The sequence below is a fragment of the Orycteropus afer genome, unplaced genomic scaffold (genome assembly GCF_000298275.1).
Source record: "Orycteropus afer afer isolate SDZICR_OR568_19922 unplaced genomic scaffold, OryAfe1.0 scaffold00455, whole genome shotgun sequence".
Taxonomy (NCBI): Eukaryota; Metazoa; Chordata; class Mammalia; order Tubulidentata; family Orycteropodidae; genus Orycteropus; species Orycteropus afer.
This window is the reverse complement of record NW_006922042.1, coordinates 1,523,488-1,538,132: the sequence shown is the minus strand read 5'-3', so window position 1 is coordinate 1,538,132 and position 14,645 is coordinate 1,523,488. Positions and strand designations below refer to the sequence as shown.

At 47.4% G+C, this 14,645-nt stretch overlaps 1 protein-coding gene and 3 non-coding genes across 4 annotated transcripts in view; all 4 read right to left on the bottom strand.

Annotated features, from left to right (window-relative positions):
* Positions 1-739: 739 nt before the first annotated feature.
* On the bottom strand, positions 740-812 carry TRNAV-AAC. The gene has a single exon. It is a non-coding gene; the product is annotated as a tRNA-Val (tRNA).
* A 407-nt stretch (positions 813-1,219) lies between these two features.
* TRNAP-UGG lies at positions 1,220-1,291 on the bottom strand. Its single transcript has one exon. It is a non-coding gene; the product is annotated as a tRNA-Pro (tRNA).
* Positions 1,292-5,601: 4,310 nt separating this feature from the next.
* On the bottom strand, positions 5,602-5,674 carry TRNAT-UGU. The gene has a single exon. It is a non-coding gene; the product is annotated as a tRNA-Thr (tRNA).
* Positions 5,675-10,354: 4,680 nt separating this feature from the next.
* Positions 10,355-14,645, bottom strand: part of TRIM7 (tripartite motif containing 7) — a 20,462-nt gene continuing 16,171 nt past the window's right edge. The window contains exon 7 of the mRNA XM_007954261.2: positions 10,355-10,866. Coding sequence (XP_007952452.1) covers positions 10,355-10,866 — 512 coding nt within the window. The remainder of the gene's footprint in view (positions 10,867-14,645) is intronic.

Genomic DNA, 14,645 nt, shown 5'->3' with positions numbered 1-14,645 from the left:
AGCTGCTCTTTGAAATCTTCTGTTCAGCTCTTTTACCTTTTCATTTCTTCCATTTGCTTTAGGGATTCTCCGCTCAAGGGCAAGGTTCAGAGTCTCTTCTGTCATCCACTTTGGTCTTCTCTTCTTTTCTTGTCTTTTTAGTGATCTCTTGCTTTCTTCATGGATAATGTTCTTGATATCTAGGAGCTTAGGGATAATATTTATCCTAAAGGAAAACACGGAAGTGCCTACAGCAGTGAAGTAGTGTGGCAAAGCGGTCTGGGGCACTGGGGCACTTTAGTCTTTTAGCCAACGTAGTTGTTAGTACTGCTACTGCCAACTTTTAGGTTGATTTTGTTTTTCCCTCGGGTAGCGTATAGTGGACTAGACGGAATTAGGCGCTAGCTGTCGGTCTCGCGGAACTTGGGGTATTGGATTTCGTTTGGCAGAGTCTGGTTGCGGCATGGTCCTGGTCTGTCCTCAGTCGGTGGGTGCTCTACAGTATGTGTATGGAGGTTAGGACGCTGAAGGGTCTTTTTAGGTGCTGGTGGCTGAGGAGGGAAACCGGCGATGTAACTGCCTTTTACTGTTCTCTTTACTACAGTACACATCTGTAACCAGGCAGAGTCGGTAGTGAGGTATCCTGGGCGGAGACTATCCTTGTCTTATCTAACCTTCAACTTTACCTTGTAATATAAAAAATTTAAAATAGGAAAGGTTTTTTTTTTTTTTTTTTTAAAAAAAAAAAACCCTGCCATCATGTTTCCGCTCGGTTTCGAACCGGGGACCTTTCGCGTGTTAGGCGAACGTGATAACCACTACACTACGGAAACTCGAAGGCGGGGTTTCTTCCAGGTCTTACTGACTGTTAGCAATGCCGCCATGGGCTTGATGACCACAGAAATCTCGGGTTACCAGAGGATCGCATCAGGCTGACCGCATGAGTCAAGCATTGCGACCAGACAACATTCACTCGTTGCTCACTCAAAAGGGAGGGCAGATGGCCCGGGCGTGAGCACAGCAATCCTATGCATTCTGCCAATACAAGCGCAAGAGTAGCTTTGCTTTTATCTCACACAGACGAGCCTAGGTTCTGGCATGGCTCACTCATTCTCCCACCCACTATTCTTCCCTACCAGTGGCGTCCCTCGACCTGTCCAGGAGCAAAACTATCAATTTAACAGGAAACTTCATTAAAAGATACATGGGGGGAGCGGAAGGGGGGTAAGGAATTAAAAGTGGGCTCGTCCGGGATTTGAACCCGGGACCTCTCGCACCCAAAGCGAGAATCATACCCCTAGACCAACGAGCCAGCTCGTGTGGTATTTCTGGATCGACCCATGAATCAATCTGATATGAGTAGTTTCACCACCAAGAAAGCGGATTTATATTTCTGTCATTTCTGAGTGTCCTTTAGCCCTTCAGAGACCCTCATGCCTAACCTATCTCTGCTCTGCCAACTCTGGGTCGTCTCTTGGTCTCAGGCTCCACACAGGCTGTATCTCTTGAGCCCTCCGAGATCTGGAACCTGAATAAGCGCATCCCTGCTGGGTTACTCGGACAGGTGGAAGGGTCATCCATCCGCTCTGGGGGTGGGGCGCCCCTTGCCAAGAGAACCCAAGTAAAGTGCCTCTGGAAACCCAGGAGCTGGGCTCAGAGACTGGGAGAGAGCTGGGCACCCGGTTTGGAGGAGTCGTGGACCCGCTGGGTCACATGCAGTAGTGTGAAACTTGAGCAGACCTTTCATGCTGGGGCACCTAGAAAGGGAACGGAGACTTTTCATGATCATTTTATATAAAGAGCAATACATACTTATTCGTAAAATGTTCAGAAAATGTAGGGAAGTGTAAGACAGAAATGACAGACCACTACTGGAACCCCAGCCTCTCAGTAGCAACTTTATAGATTCGCTGCCATCCTTAAAGCTTCTATTGCCAGGCACACATACAAGAGGTAATTTTATTTTTATTTTCAAAAATATATATTACTTTGTAATGTGGTTTTATTCAATTTAACCATTGTTCAAGGACATTGTGGTAGTTGTGTGTCAACGTGGCTGGGCCTGGTTGAGTGGCTGGGCAGCTGGATGTAGTCATTCCCCATGAGGAGACTGGTAATCAACTCCATGGTGGAATCTACTGGAGTAGCTGAGTAGCTGCTCTAGGGATGTGGTCTGTTTCCAGTACATAAGGAAAAGCTTTGGGAATGATCTGCAGCTTTTAGCATGCTTGAACCCTGCATTTAGCCAGGTCATCAGTGGTCGGACATGTTGTCTGCTGATTTGGGGACTGTTGAACTAGTGGCCTGCAATATTGTTTGATAATCTTGGAACTGTGCCATTTTACTTGTCGACCTTGGGTTTGTCAGCCTCAACAGCCAGCAGCTACTTGGGTGAAGAGATATTTCCAGCTTCAGTGGGCCTGGGCAAGGGGCAGAGCTGAAGCCCAAGGTTGAAGGGCTTTCACCTAGTCCCTAGAGCTCGGCACTTGGAACTCAGACTTATCACCTCCTAAACAGCATAGTGGCTAAGACACTTGCCTGCTAACCAGACGGCTAGCGGTTCAAACCCACCAGCCACTCCTCGGAAGGAAGGTTGGGCAATCCAACTTCCGTAGTGATAACTGCCTCGGAAACCCAAGGAGTGAGTCGGGGCCAACTCGACGGCACATAACAACAACAACAAACAATAATAAGGGAGCTCTGGTAGCCTAGTGCCTAAGGCACTTGACTGCTAACCGGAAGGCTGGCGGTTCAAACCCACCAGCCACTCCTCGGAAGGAAGATGGGGCAATCTACTTACGTAGTGATTCTGCCGTGGGAAACCCGATTCGACGGCACCTAACAACAAAACAACAACAAACAATAATAAATCCCTATTTGTGTGAAAGCCATCCACTTGTGGTATTTCTGTTAGAGAGGGACTTAGAGCACACAACAACAACAAGAGGACCAACACAGACATCTTTGCAACTCAACAATGCAGGGCAATGTTTCTGGTCCATTTAAGCCGTAGTTCTGGTACTGAATACGGTTGTTGTTGTTGTTATTTGCCATGTTGTTGTTGTTATTTGCCATCGAGTCGGCCCCGACTCCTAGCGACCCCTCCTTGGGTTTCCGAGGCAGTTATCTCTACGGAAGTAGGAATGCCCAACCTTCCTTCCGAGGAGTGGTATGCTACCAGAGCTCCCTGAATACAGACCACATCCAAATATTGCCCATGAGTCTGCCGCTGCTTGTGTCCTCAGTTGCATTGGAGTCGCAGGGTTGAGTGCCTACTCCCCTTACCCCGACTATTCTCTCCCTGCCCTCGACCCATTTGCTCTCTTCCTCCCTCATCTGGGACCTACTCTTCCCCAAAGAGCATTGATTGCACTAGGTTATTTAGGAGTAAAACAAAAGTGACTTAGATTCCCTGTTGTATCATTTACATGACGTACCCAGAACTGTATCAAAGATTTATTTTTGTGCCACCAGTAGAAGAATTCCCTACCAAATGGATGTAAAAATAGCCTGGGAACAGAATGATGATTAACCTACTCCTCGGAGACAAGTGCTAATTTTTCCATTCCCACTCTCCATGATCTTGTTTGGGCCTCTATGCCTTGGACCCTGCTGACGGCTCCACGTTTCTCCTCGCTCCACATTTCTCCCCTGGCGCGCCTTCCTCAGAGCCCCCATTCCCAATCTGGCACCACCTGCCTCCTGAGGCTTCCCCTTACCTCTCCTCTCACTCCTCCTCATATCTGTTCCTTCCAACCCTTTTGGGTATACTTGCCCTTGGCTTTTTGCATAGTGAACATGGCGGGATGAACAAACCCACCTCAGGTGTCCACCACCTCACCCCATCCCCACCCCTGGATAGCCCTTTCTCCCCACCAGGCTCTTCCCTGAGCTTTCACCACAGGCTGGACAGAGGCCTTCACCTTGGAGGCCCCCTCCCGGTTCCTCACCTTGACCTAGCCTCTCTTGGCCAGGTACCTGTGGGTGTGCGCAGTCGCCCTTCTTTGGGCCCCTCCTAAACTTGCAGAAAAATTCTCCCTGACATCTTTCGTCCCCCTGGTCCAGCCTCTGGCCAGATCCTGACACAGGCATTTGCCAATGCTGCTGTTTTACTCAGACTCTGAACCCCCAGAACGCTGGGCCTGAGGCTCATTCACTAGTTTGCTTAACTACTGTTGAGGAACCATCTGTCAATCTCCCCTTCCCACAGACAGACACGCACCCTAGATTTCCATTATTTTAGTGGAGAGGGGAGGTATGTTTAAGATCCCACGTAGCTCGACGACAGTCCCTGCTATTCGGCATTTACAGTGAGGTTACCTTCCTATGGGACAGGCTTTTTGGAGTCAACAAGTCCCAGCAGCCCAGGACGCCGTCAGCACCAGGATGTGCCAGAGAGAGTGGGTCTGGGTCTTGACACAAAGTCTTTGCTCTTTGGATAGGAGTGGCCCTGGGAGAGAGAGGGACTTCCTCCTGGTAGCAGCTGCGGACCCCTACACCCACCACCACCACCACCATCACGCACTACACCCATCCCATTCACCCCTCTTCCGACCTCCACCACGTGCTCAGGAGTAATCTTTGCTCCTCCGTTGCATGGGCCCTGAGTTTTGTTTTCAGACACTGAGACATCCCTGGAGCAGTGCACGGAATCAGCCACGATTCGCTCAGGGCTTCCTGAGAGTCCTCTTCGACTAGAGAGAGGACTTTTGTGGCTCGGGAGAAGGCAACCGTATCTCAGACAAGGCCGCCTGAGCATTTCCCGCACTCGGAGGCCGTGCTGGAGTGTCACCTGGAGGCAAGTCATCAGTGGTCCCAGCCTGCCCATCTGGCAGCTCCTCATTTTGTAAACTTGAATTTCACTAATAGCATAAATAAATAAATGTCAGGAGGTCAGTATATATTAAAACAGTCACTGTCAATCGAATCCGACTCATGGCAACTCCACGTGTGTCAGAGTAGAACTGCTACAATGAGTTTTCAATTCTGTGCTTTAAAAAAGTAAAGGGGTTAAAAAAAAAAGGGGGGGGGATGGGGGGAGCACGCGAATTACAAAACTACAAAAGTGACAGACTTGAGGCTCCTGTGTCGGCTACTTTGGAGAAGCAGGTCCTTACCGGGGAGGCCGAGGAAACACCGCCACAGTTGGCAGAGGCGTGACAGACCTAAAGCTGAGGGCGCGCGGGAGAAGGCGAAGACAAACACTGGATTGGAGAGGAGCGCGGGGTCTGAGCTAGAGAGGCGCGTTAACATTGTAGTCTCCATTCGATGGGTCACACCCAGCGAAAGAGAAAGAATCAGAAAGAATCAGGCTTCAAGGGGAGCAACAAGAGGGGAAACCGAAAGGTAGAGGTCTCCTGGTAAATTCTCTGAAAGTGGGCGCAGACCGAAGCGAGTGAGAGGCTTCGGCCAACGGAACCTGTCACCCCAAAAAGAAGATCGCACTGAATCTGGCTCTTGGGGTTAAAACAACAAGCGGGAGGAATCTTTGAGCGAACTGCATGTGAGGGGCAAAGAGAGGTAGTTCCCCTAGTGTCTGGCAGTCCAGAATGGCGGAAATTCGTTTTCCTTTACATGTATCTTTTCTGGAGAGAGGAAAAAAAGAAAAACAAAAAAGGCAACAGGCCCCAGCGAGATTTGAACTCGCGACCCCTGGTTTACAAGACCAGTGCTCTAACCCCTGAGCTATGGAGCCGAGCTCGAGTTCGGTCCTCGCGCACGAACTGTTGACACTGTCACAGTCGCCGCGCAATCGCAGATCATTGTATCATGGAGTTCTGTGATGAGAGGCGAGCTAAGGTCTTACAGCCGGTGCAGGCCGGATACAGCCGCCACTGCCTAGCTGGCCGGGGGGCAATCCTGAGAGAGAACTCCCTGGAAAAGAGGACCGGCGTTGCGTACCGGCAGGAGCTGTGAAGGATTGAGTGAGGACCCGGGGAGCTGTAGAAGGAGCCGTTGGGAGACCCAAGGCCCCGGCTGAATACCTCCGGTGGGCGGAGCAGTAGGGAGAGGCCGGGATTGCAGGCGAGATGGAAGTTGATCGCGCGAGGGAAGAATTGGGGAGAGAATCCACGGCTTGTTTAAGAGGATATGAGTCCAGAGTTTAGGGCTGTGGTCAGAGAATTAGGGAGATTGTCAATAGGCCTGTGCTGAGGGGAATCCAGGTCAGACCTGTGAAAGTGGGACCTGGGGTGGTCAGGAAGATGAAAGGGCAGTGGTGGGATCGGGAGGCAGAAAGAGAGAGTGATTGCGAGAATGAGAAGGTTGGGGTGTGAAGGGGTGCTAGGGCAGTACTGGGTCAGGCCCTGTGGCTCCTAGCCCTGCAGCACCTTTGGGAGAATTAGGAAAAGGTAACCTTTAGGACCCACCTTGAATTACAGGGAGCTGACTCTGTCAGGACTTCTAAAGGTCCCACAGTGGAGAGAGAGCGAGAACCAGGGTGAGGGGCAGGGGTCCCAGTTCCACAAAAGACAGAAAGTGGCTGCTGTAGGTCGTGGCCATTAGCCTGGTAGCATGTGGCCAGGCTGCCCTGTGGTCCTTGCAAAGCCAGGAGACTGAGGTCAATGGGCAGGCAGAAGCAGGCCCCTGGGTGTCCTCTACTCTGGATGCTAAGCCCTGTGAGGGTGGATTGCAAAAGCCTGGACTCTAGTGGCTCTTCTGGTTCACAGGGATCTGACCAAGGGGTGGGGTCAGAAGGACCCAAGTTAGGCCAGTCATAACATCAGAGATCCTGATCTTAGCAACGCCCAAAGGATGAGAGAAAAATGCATGCATGCATATTCACACACTGGCACTGTGACATGAACGGTCACTGTGCTGCCCTGGTGACCAAGGGAGAACATCTCTTCCCTTCCATATGCAGTTATTACTATAACTGTTGTTACATCTTTTCAGATAATACAGGTATCTATGTAGTTATTCAGCAAACACACATACTTTGATAGACCCACAATCACATTCACAAACACAAAAGCTGAAAATATGTGCTCAGATAGTCACCACCACAGTTCCCAGACCTGGTTCTATAGGTATACATGGCACCTCCACATACTCTTTGCCTGTACCAGACACACATATCTTCTGTGACCTGTAATATGGATTGCACTATTAGTACTCCTTAAAAGCAAGACTGGCCAGACTTCATCTCACATACTTTGGTAATGTCAGAAGGGACCAGTCCCTAGAGAAGGATACCATCCTTGGTAGAGGGTCAGCGAAAAAAGGGAATACTCTCAATGAGATGTATTGGCACTGTGGTGGCTGCAATGATGGGCTCAAGCATAGCAAAGATTGTGAGGATGGTACGGGACTAGACAGTGTTTTGTTCTGTTGTGCATAAGGTCACTATGAGTCAGAGCTGATCAACAGCACCTAACCACAACATTACTAATATATGATACTTTGGCATAATTGTTACATAATATTGCAGTGTAGTAAATCACTTAGTGTGGCTTTTCTACCCGTAAGTCTTTGTAAACTCCAAGGTGGGATTTTCTATGAGCAACTGAGGAGCTCCTGATTGCTGAAGCTATCCACCTGGGTTATTTCTGTTGGGCATGGCACAATACAATGTTCTGGGAGGTTCCCACTCTCTCCCAGGTGCTTAGAGTTCTGATGCTGTGATTGGCTAGTTTGACCACCCTTCCGGGCTCAAAAGGAGGCCTCCTGGAGGCAGAACTCTCTCTGACTGCTGGTGGAGGAAGACATGCTGCTGAGAGAGACACGGGCTCCTGAGACAAGTGCTGCTGGGAAAGAGATGAAAGAGATACGCATTGCTGAGTGAGACACCGAGGGACCAGCACTGCTGGGAAAGAGACTGTGAGAGACTATTGGCTGAGGAACGTGGGCTGGGAGAGAGACTGAGCATTTTTTTTTCCAGAACTTGAATTGTAGCCTGTGGTGCTTCCCTAATAAACCCCATAATCTGTAAGCTCTGTGTGGCCACTGCAGCGAATTATCGAACCCAGGAAAGAGGTGGTGGGTGCTTTGGGAGGAACGGTTGGCGAAAGGGCTGGAGGGAGGCAGCATGTCTGGCCTTGCAGTAATAGGCCTTACCCTATTGATGGTGATTCTGCCTTCCTCTTGTGGGGTTCTAGGAGGTCAGAACATGGGGCCTCCTTGCCGTTTTTGCAAATATAAAGGGTAATTGAGCTACTCAATTGGAAAGCCACATTAGAGGTCCAAACAGCTGTCTTTATCTCTAATGAACATCAGGTGGTGGTGTTGTTATGTGCCGTGGAGTCAGACCTGACTCACAGAGACCCCTCCTTGGGTTTCCAAGGTGGTATCACTACGGAAGTAGATTGCCCAACCTGCCTCCTGAGGAGGGGCTGGTAGGTTTGAACCACTATCCTGGTTAGCAGTCAAGTGCCTTAGACACTATGCTACCAGAGCTCCCAATGACCATCAGGTAGTTTAATTAAAAAATGAAAGCTGGAAATGGTTCCTTGTGGAAATTAGTGGTATTCAAATACATGGATCAACTACAATATTCTACAGCTATTTTCCCTGTATGAAAAGGGCATTCGATTTAATAGTGCCTTTCACCTCTCAGAAGGCGCTCTGGTAGCACAGTGCTGACGGCATCTGACTACTAACCAGAAGGCTGGTGGTTCAAACCCACCAGTCACTCTGCAGAAGCAAGACCGGGCAATCTACTTCAGTAAAGATTTACTGCCTTAGAAACTGGGCAATCTACTTCGGTAAAGATTTACTGCCTTGGAAACCCAATGAGTGTTGCTATGAGTCAGAATAGACTCAATGGCAGTGGGTTTGGTGTCACCCCTCACACACACACACGTACCTTTCAGAAGGAGCTCTGGTAGTGTAGTCCCTAAGGCATTTGACTGCTAACCAGAAGGTTGATGGTTCAAACCCACCAGCCACTTGGCAGAAAGAAGACTGGGCAATCTACTTCCATAAAGATCTACCGTCCAGTCAAATCAACGGCAGTGAGTTTGGTTTGGTCTTGGTTCACCTTTCAGAATGTGGTAGGCTAAACTCATAAATGGTCTTGTTCCCTGCCCCCCTTGGGGCACAGAGTTCTGATTGCCTAAACAAAAAAAACAAACTCACCACCACTGAGTCATTTCCAACTCATAGCAACCCCTCCAAGGTGGTATCTTCCCAATCTTCCTTCCAAGGAGTGGCTGGTGGATTTGAACCGCCAGCTGTCAAATGCTTCAGGCACTATGCCACCAGAGCTCCCCCTGATTACCTGGTGCAGTATAAACCTACATGCACAGAGTCACACACATAAACATACGTACTCAATCAGGCAAGTGGAAACTCTTGCCCACACTTATTTTTTTGCACCCAAGCCAGGAGACAGGGGAAAATGAATCAAGTGACCCTAGAGATGAGCTCAAAGTCTGTATTTCCATCTCCCCATCTTATTACTGAGAAGCACTAAGCAGGAAATTACCACCACCCTCTCAGAAGCCCAGCCATCAGAAGCTGGGGAACAGTTTGCCAGGGGATAATGAGGCTGGTCAGCTGAAGGACCACGATGGCACAGGCTAAGCAAAATGGTGCAGCCAGCTGCATTGGCAGCAGGGTCCTCTGCTGGTAACATACATTTGGCAAGTTCTGGAAAAGGTGTGTCAGGGCAGGTTTGTCCTCAGTGCATCTCTATGCCAGTGCTAGTTGAATCCGTAAAATTATAAATGCCAACTTTCACTTCAAACTTTCAGAATCTTTGATCTCCTTACCCAAAGGAGCCTGTGCTTTGACACTTGAAGATGGGAGTTGTTATCTGTGAGAATACATGTTGGCTTTTATTGTGGTCAAGGATGTATTACATGGCTCTGTATTATTTGACTAAGAGGTGTTTGATGCCTATATGTTGTTGTCCTGAGATTTCTCATATGGCCTTTTCCTCACATACAAGTCAAGGGTCTCCTTCTAGTTCTGGCCCAGACTGTCCTCTGAGCTGGGAGTACAGTGTTCCTTGACTGAAGAGAAACCTCCTCAGGCCAACTGGATATAAATAGGTTTCATGCCCTCTGAAGGTAGAGTTGGCAGATGACAAAAAGCAAAACAGAAGTATAATTAGTTTGCTGGTCCCCTTGCAAAGTGAGGACAGCATAGGACCAGAGCTTGATATTCCACAAACCAGATGGCCCAGTAACCCCCACATGTAGGAGGTACCCCTATCCTCATCTGCCACTGTGTCCTTGGGCTCAAGGGAAAGGCCCTCAGGGTACAAGGCATGCATCTCTTGCCCTGCTCAATTGACCACAGAGCCCTTGTCCTTATTCTCCCACTTTCATCCCTCCAAGGTTGTATTCTGCAGAAGCCCCTCTGGGACAGGGTGTGAAGGAGTCTAGATCTAAGAGTTCATCCATGACTGGCTTGGGGGGCTGGGCAATGCACCTCAAGGCCAGATTCGTAAGTAAGTGCCAGTGGAGCAGACAGAAAAAAGGGGGAACACACGTTCCTGAAAGTTGACTCGGAAGGTGTAGAGGTGGCGCATGTCCTCTGCGGCATAGAAGGACACGGCCCCCACCTCCAGGTCCAAGGCCACCCTCACTCGGGACAGGTGCCCACAGCTGAGGGGTGTCCGTTCAGGGCTGGTCACGGCCCAGTACTGCCCGCTGTTGAGTTGCAGCGCCCAGATGCCCTCCTCAGGTGTGAAAGGTGTAAGGCCTTTGCGGCGCACACTTTCGCGGGCCACGCCTAAGGCCCACCCCTCCTTGGAGCCCACTTCCACCTCCCAGTGGTGGCGGCCAGAAGAAAAGCCACAGGATGCCAGCACCCGATTGTTGGTATCAAAGCGCCGTGGGTTATCAGGTAGGTCCTTGGTCCGCTGTCCAAGGCGCACACTCTTAAGATCCAAAGAGAGGATGAGACAGGGGTTGGCAGTGTCAGGGTCCAAGGTCAGCTCCACTGCAGGGCAGAGACACAGTAAGAAATGTTACCATGTAGGCCCCTTGCATAGCCCCCTTCTCCTGAGCGATGTTCCCCTCTGTTCTTTGCAACCCAACTCCCCTTCTAGGAATCCTTCTGGCATCTAGGGCCCAATTAATCCTCTACCCTCTGCCTCCCAGGTATAGTTAACTTTTTATTTTCTCTTTTTACTTAACAAGTACTAATTGAAACTAGACAAATATAATATACGGAGCTGATTTTGATCCCAATTCAAACAGACCAACAAATGCAATGTAAAAAATAATTGAGGAAATTTGAACACTAGATATTTGAAAGAATCAATTTTTCTGGGTATGATGATGGTTTTGTGGTTACATTTAAAAAAAGAGAAGACTCTCTATATAGATAACACTGACATGTTTATGGACGTAATAAGTTATCTGTGATTTGCTTAAAAATAATCCAGTGGGAAGAAGTAGGTGGGGTGTACATGAAAAATATTAGCCATGAATTGATGACTGTTAAAGGTAAGTGGTAGTTATGGGCAGTTTGTTATGCTTATCTCTCTAATTTTTTTGTATGTTTGAAAATTTCCATAATAAAAAGTTAAAATGTGTACACTTGTTTTGAGCACTTCTATACTCCAGGCACTGGAACTACCACTGAGAATAAGACAGTCAAGAGTAAAATAAGTCAATCATAGAAGGACAAATATAAAATAACAATTATAAAAAGTCAAGGAAAGGTTTACACACAGAAGGAGATTTTCTTTGTTGGTTACCAGGGATGGGAGGGGAGGGGACAGAAAATTGCTAGCTTATGTGTCTTATGAGACATGAATTAATTTGAGTGAAGAGAAAGGCAATATACCAAAAGCAGGTGACCACCACAATATCACTAAGGAAAAGATGACATGGAGAGGTGTGTAAGAGGTATAGAACACAAAGGTAAATGCTATTACATACGTAGTACTGCATTCAGTAATAAACATTAATCTACAGTGGATACATAAGTAGACAGGCAATATGATCAGGTATGGGTAAGTGAACGGGACTACATCCATGACCATATATAAGTTTTGTAGATATTTCTATATACATACTTGTATGTGCTATAAAAAATGTCCATATACATAATAAAACAAACAGGGGGCAAAGTTATGATAACTTATTAGCCACAACCAAAAACCTCTAGTGGACCATGGGAACCTCAGCCTACATGACCCTGAGACCTGAGAACAAGATGTTGCCTGGCTACCGCTGCCAACCACTTGGAAAGGTACCAAAATTGGAAATCCTGGATAGAGTGGGAGGAAAATGTGGGACAAAACTCAAAAACATAAAAAAGAAGGCTTACTGGTCTGATAAAGACCGGTGAAACCCTGGAGACTATGGCCCCTAGTCACCCTTCAGGTCTGGAATTGAACTCACTCCCATGGCTTAACCTTCAGCCAAACAATAGACAGACCTGGATGGTGGGACTCTGGTGGGGTAGTCATTAACATGTTTGGCTATTAACCAAATAGGCCACAAGCTGCCACAGAGGAAAGATGAGGCAGTCTGCTTCTGTAGAGATTTACAGCCTTAGAAAGTCCTATGAGACAGTTCTAGTTTGTCTTATAGTATCATTGTGAATTGGAACCAAGCCAATGGCAATAGGTTTATTATTATTATTATTATTAGTTTATGAGGTAGACAGTTACACCAAGGAGGTGAACTCCTTAGAACAAGCAACCATGGGAGATCAGAAGGGCATCATTTGTGCAGTGAGAAAGCTCAGAAGGCAGGAATGCATAGGAAAGAAGGGCACAGGAAAAGATAACCACAGGGAGGAAGTGAGAAAAGAGCTGTTAGATTGTGGGGATTGCAATCAGTATCATGAAACAAAATGGTATTAACTGTTGAATGGAAAATGAATTTGCTCTTAAACTTTCACCGAAATCACAATAAGTTAAAAAAATAAAAAAGCAAGACAGCCAAGTATCCCTGCTCTCCTGTAACTTTCTTTCTAGCAGGGGGAGAGACAATAAATGATAAGCACAGAAAGTAAGAGGGATCAGGAGATGCCTTAAGCTGGATTCTCTAGAGAAGCAAAAGAGTGAAGCTTATATATAGAAAGAGAAATTTATCTCAAGATATGGCTCATGCAGTTGTAAAGGGAGGCAAACCCCAAGTCTGTGGGTCAGATGTCAAGCTTGGAGTCTTCTGATTCATCAGCTTCAAAGGCTGATGAATTCAAGATCAGCCAGGCTGCTGGTTTCAGAGGCTGACAAATCCAACAGGTAAAATGGCAGATTGTTGGCTTACAGGCTGTGAAGGCAACAGTCCCAAGGTCAGCAGGCTACCTGTTCAAGTTCAGGAACCGGAGATGATGATGAGCCAGATGCAGGATCCAGAAAGAGCAAAAAGCCAGAGACCTTTCAAAGCTTTTCCATATATACTGGAAGCAGGCCACACCCTAAATAAAACTCCCTTTTAACTGACTGACTGCTCAGTGTAGATCTCATCATAGAGATGATTACATTATATTAGATCTCATCATGGGAAATAACTATATTATAACTGCTAAACCACTTAGAATCATGGTCCAGCCAAGTTGACACACAACCTTAACTATCGTAGTCCACCCCTTGTCAGCTTTGGCACCTAAAACCACACATAAAAACCATATCTAAAAATTTTAAAACCACATCTCTTAAAACCACACATAATTTCTAAATAAAGACAATTATAAAGCCATACTTGCACCTAACATGATATAACCCACATACAATTGAAGACACATTAACCCTGTTTACATCTTATATTTCATAACTGAAGAAAACAAAAATATTTGATGAATACATACAAGGAAGGAATACTCATAACAATCATAGTCCTCATTTCTGCAACTGGCCACGTGGTCATAGCAAGTAAACTACCTTTTTCTACCACCCATTATGTACACCTTTTACCCTCAGCAAGCACCTCAGCCTGTGCTTTCTTTGCCTTGTGGAGTGACCCAAACCTTCATTCCTGAAGGGTCTGGGCCATTAGTAGTCATATCAGAATTGGGCTGCTTTCCATTGTAGTTTTCCATTGACTTGAATCACAGGGCATGGTAATACTAAGAGACATCCTAAGGAGTCTCCTGTATTCTAGACATACTCTTCATTATCTCCATTATGTATATCAATCTGATTTCTCCTTGGTAATCAGGATCAATCACACCAGACAATACAGTACCCCCCTTCTTTGCCTGTTGATCCAGAGGCATGAGGAGTCCAAAATGGCCAGGTGGCATTCTTAACTTCCAGTTCAGTGCAATCAGTATTGTATCTCCAGGTGGGAGTGCTCCTCCCTTTGGGACTAAGATCTCCAGATGAGCTGAGCATAGGGTCACAGAGACAGGAAGGAAAAATGTTTGAGTGGGTCATTAGGGATAATAGTGAGAGGTACCACTCTCACTTCTACCCCTTGGTTCCTGGACCCGTTAATCCTGGCTTTTGGAGAAATCCATATAATGGATCCTGATTTAGAGAACATACAGCCTCCTGGAGAACATTGCCCCAACCCTGAAAGGTACACCTAACTGGCATTTACTGTGAAGTCAGTCCCCTGTTCCAAGACAATGCTGTGTGGGATACTGCAAAAACGGCAAGGAGGCCACATGTTCTGACCTCCTCTAATCTCACAATTGGAAGACAGGATTACCAGCAGTAACCCAAGGCCTATTACTGCAAGGCCAAACATGCTGCCTCCCTCCAGCCCTTTTACCAACCGTTCCTCCCAAAGCACCCACCACCTCTCTCCTGGGTT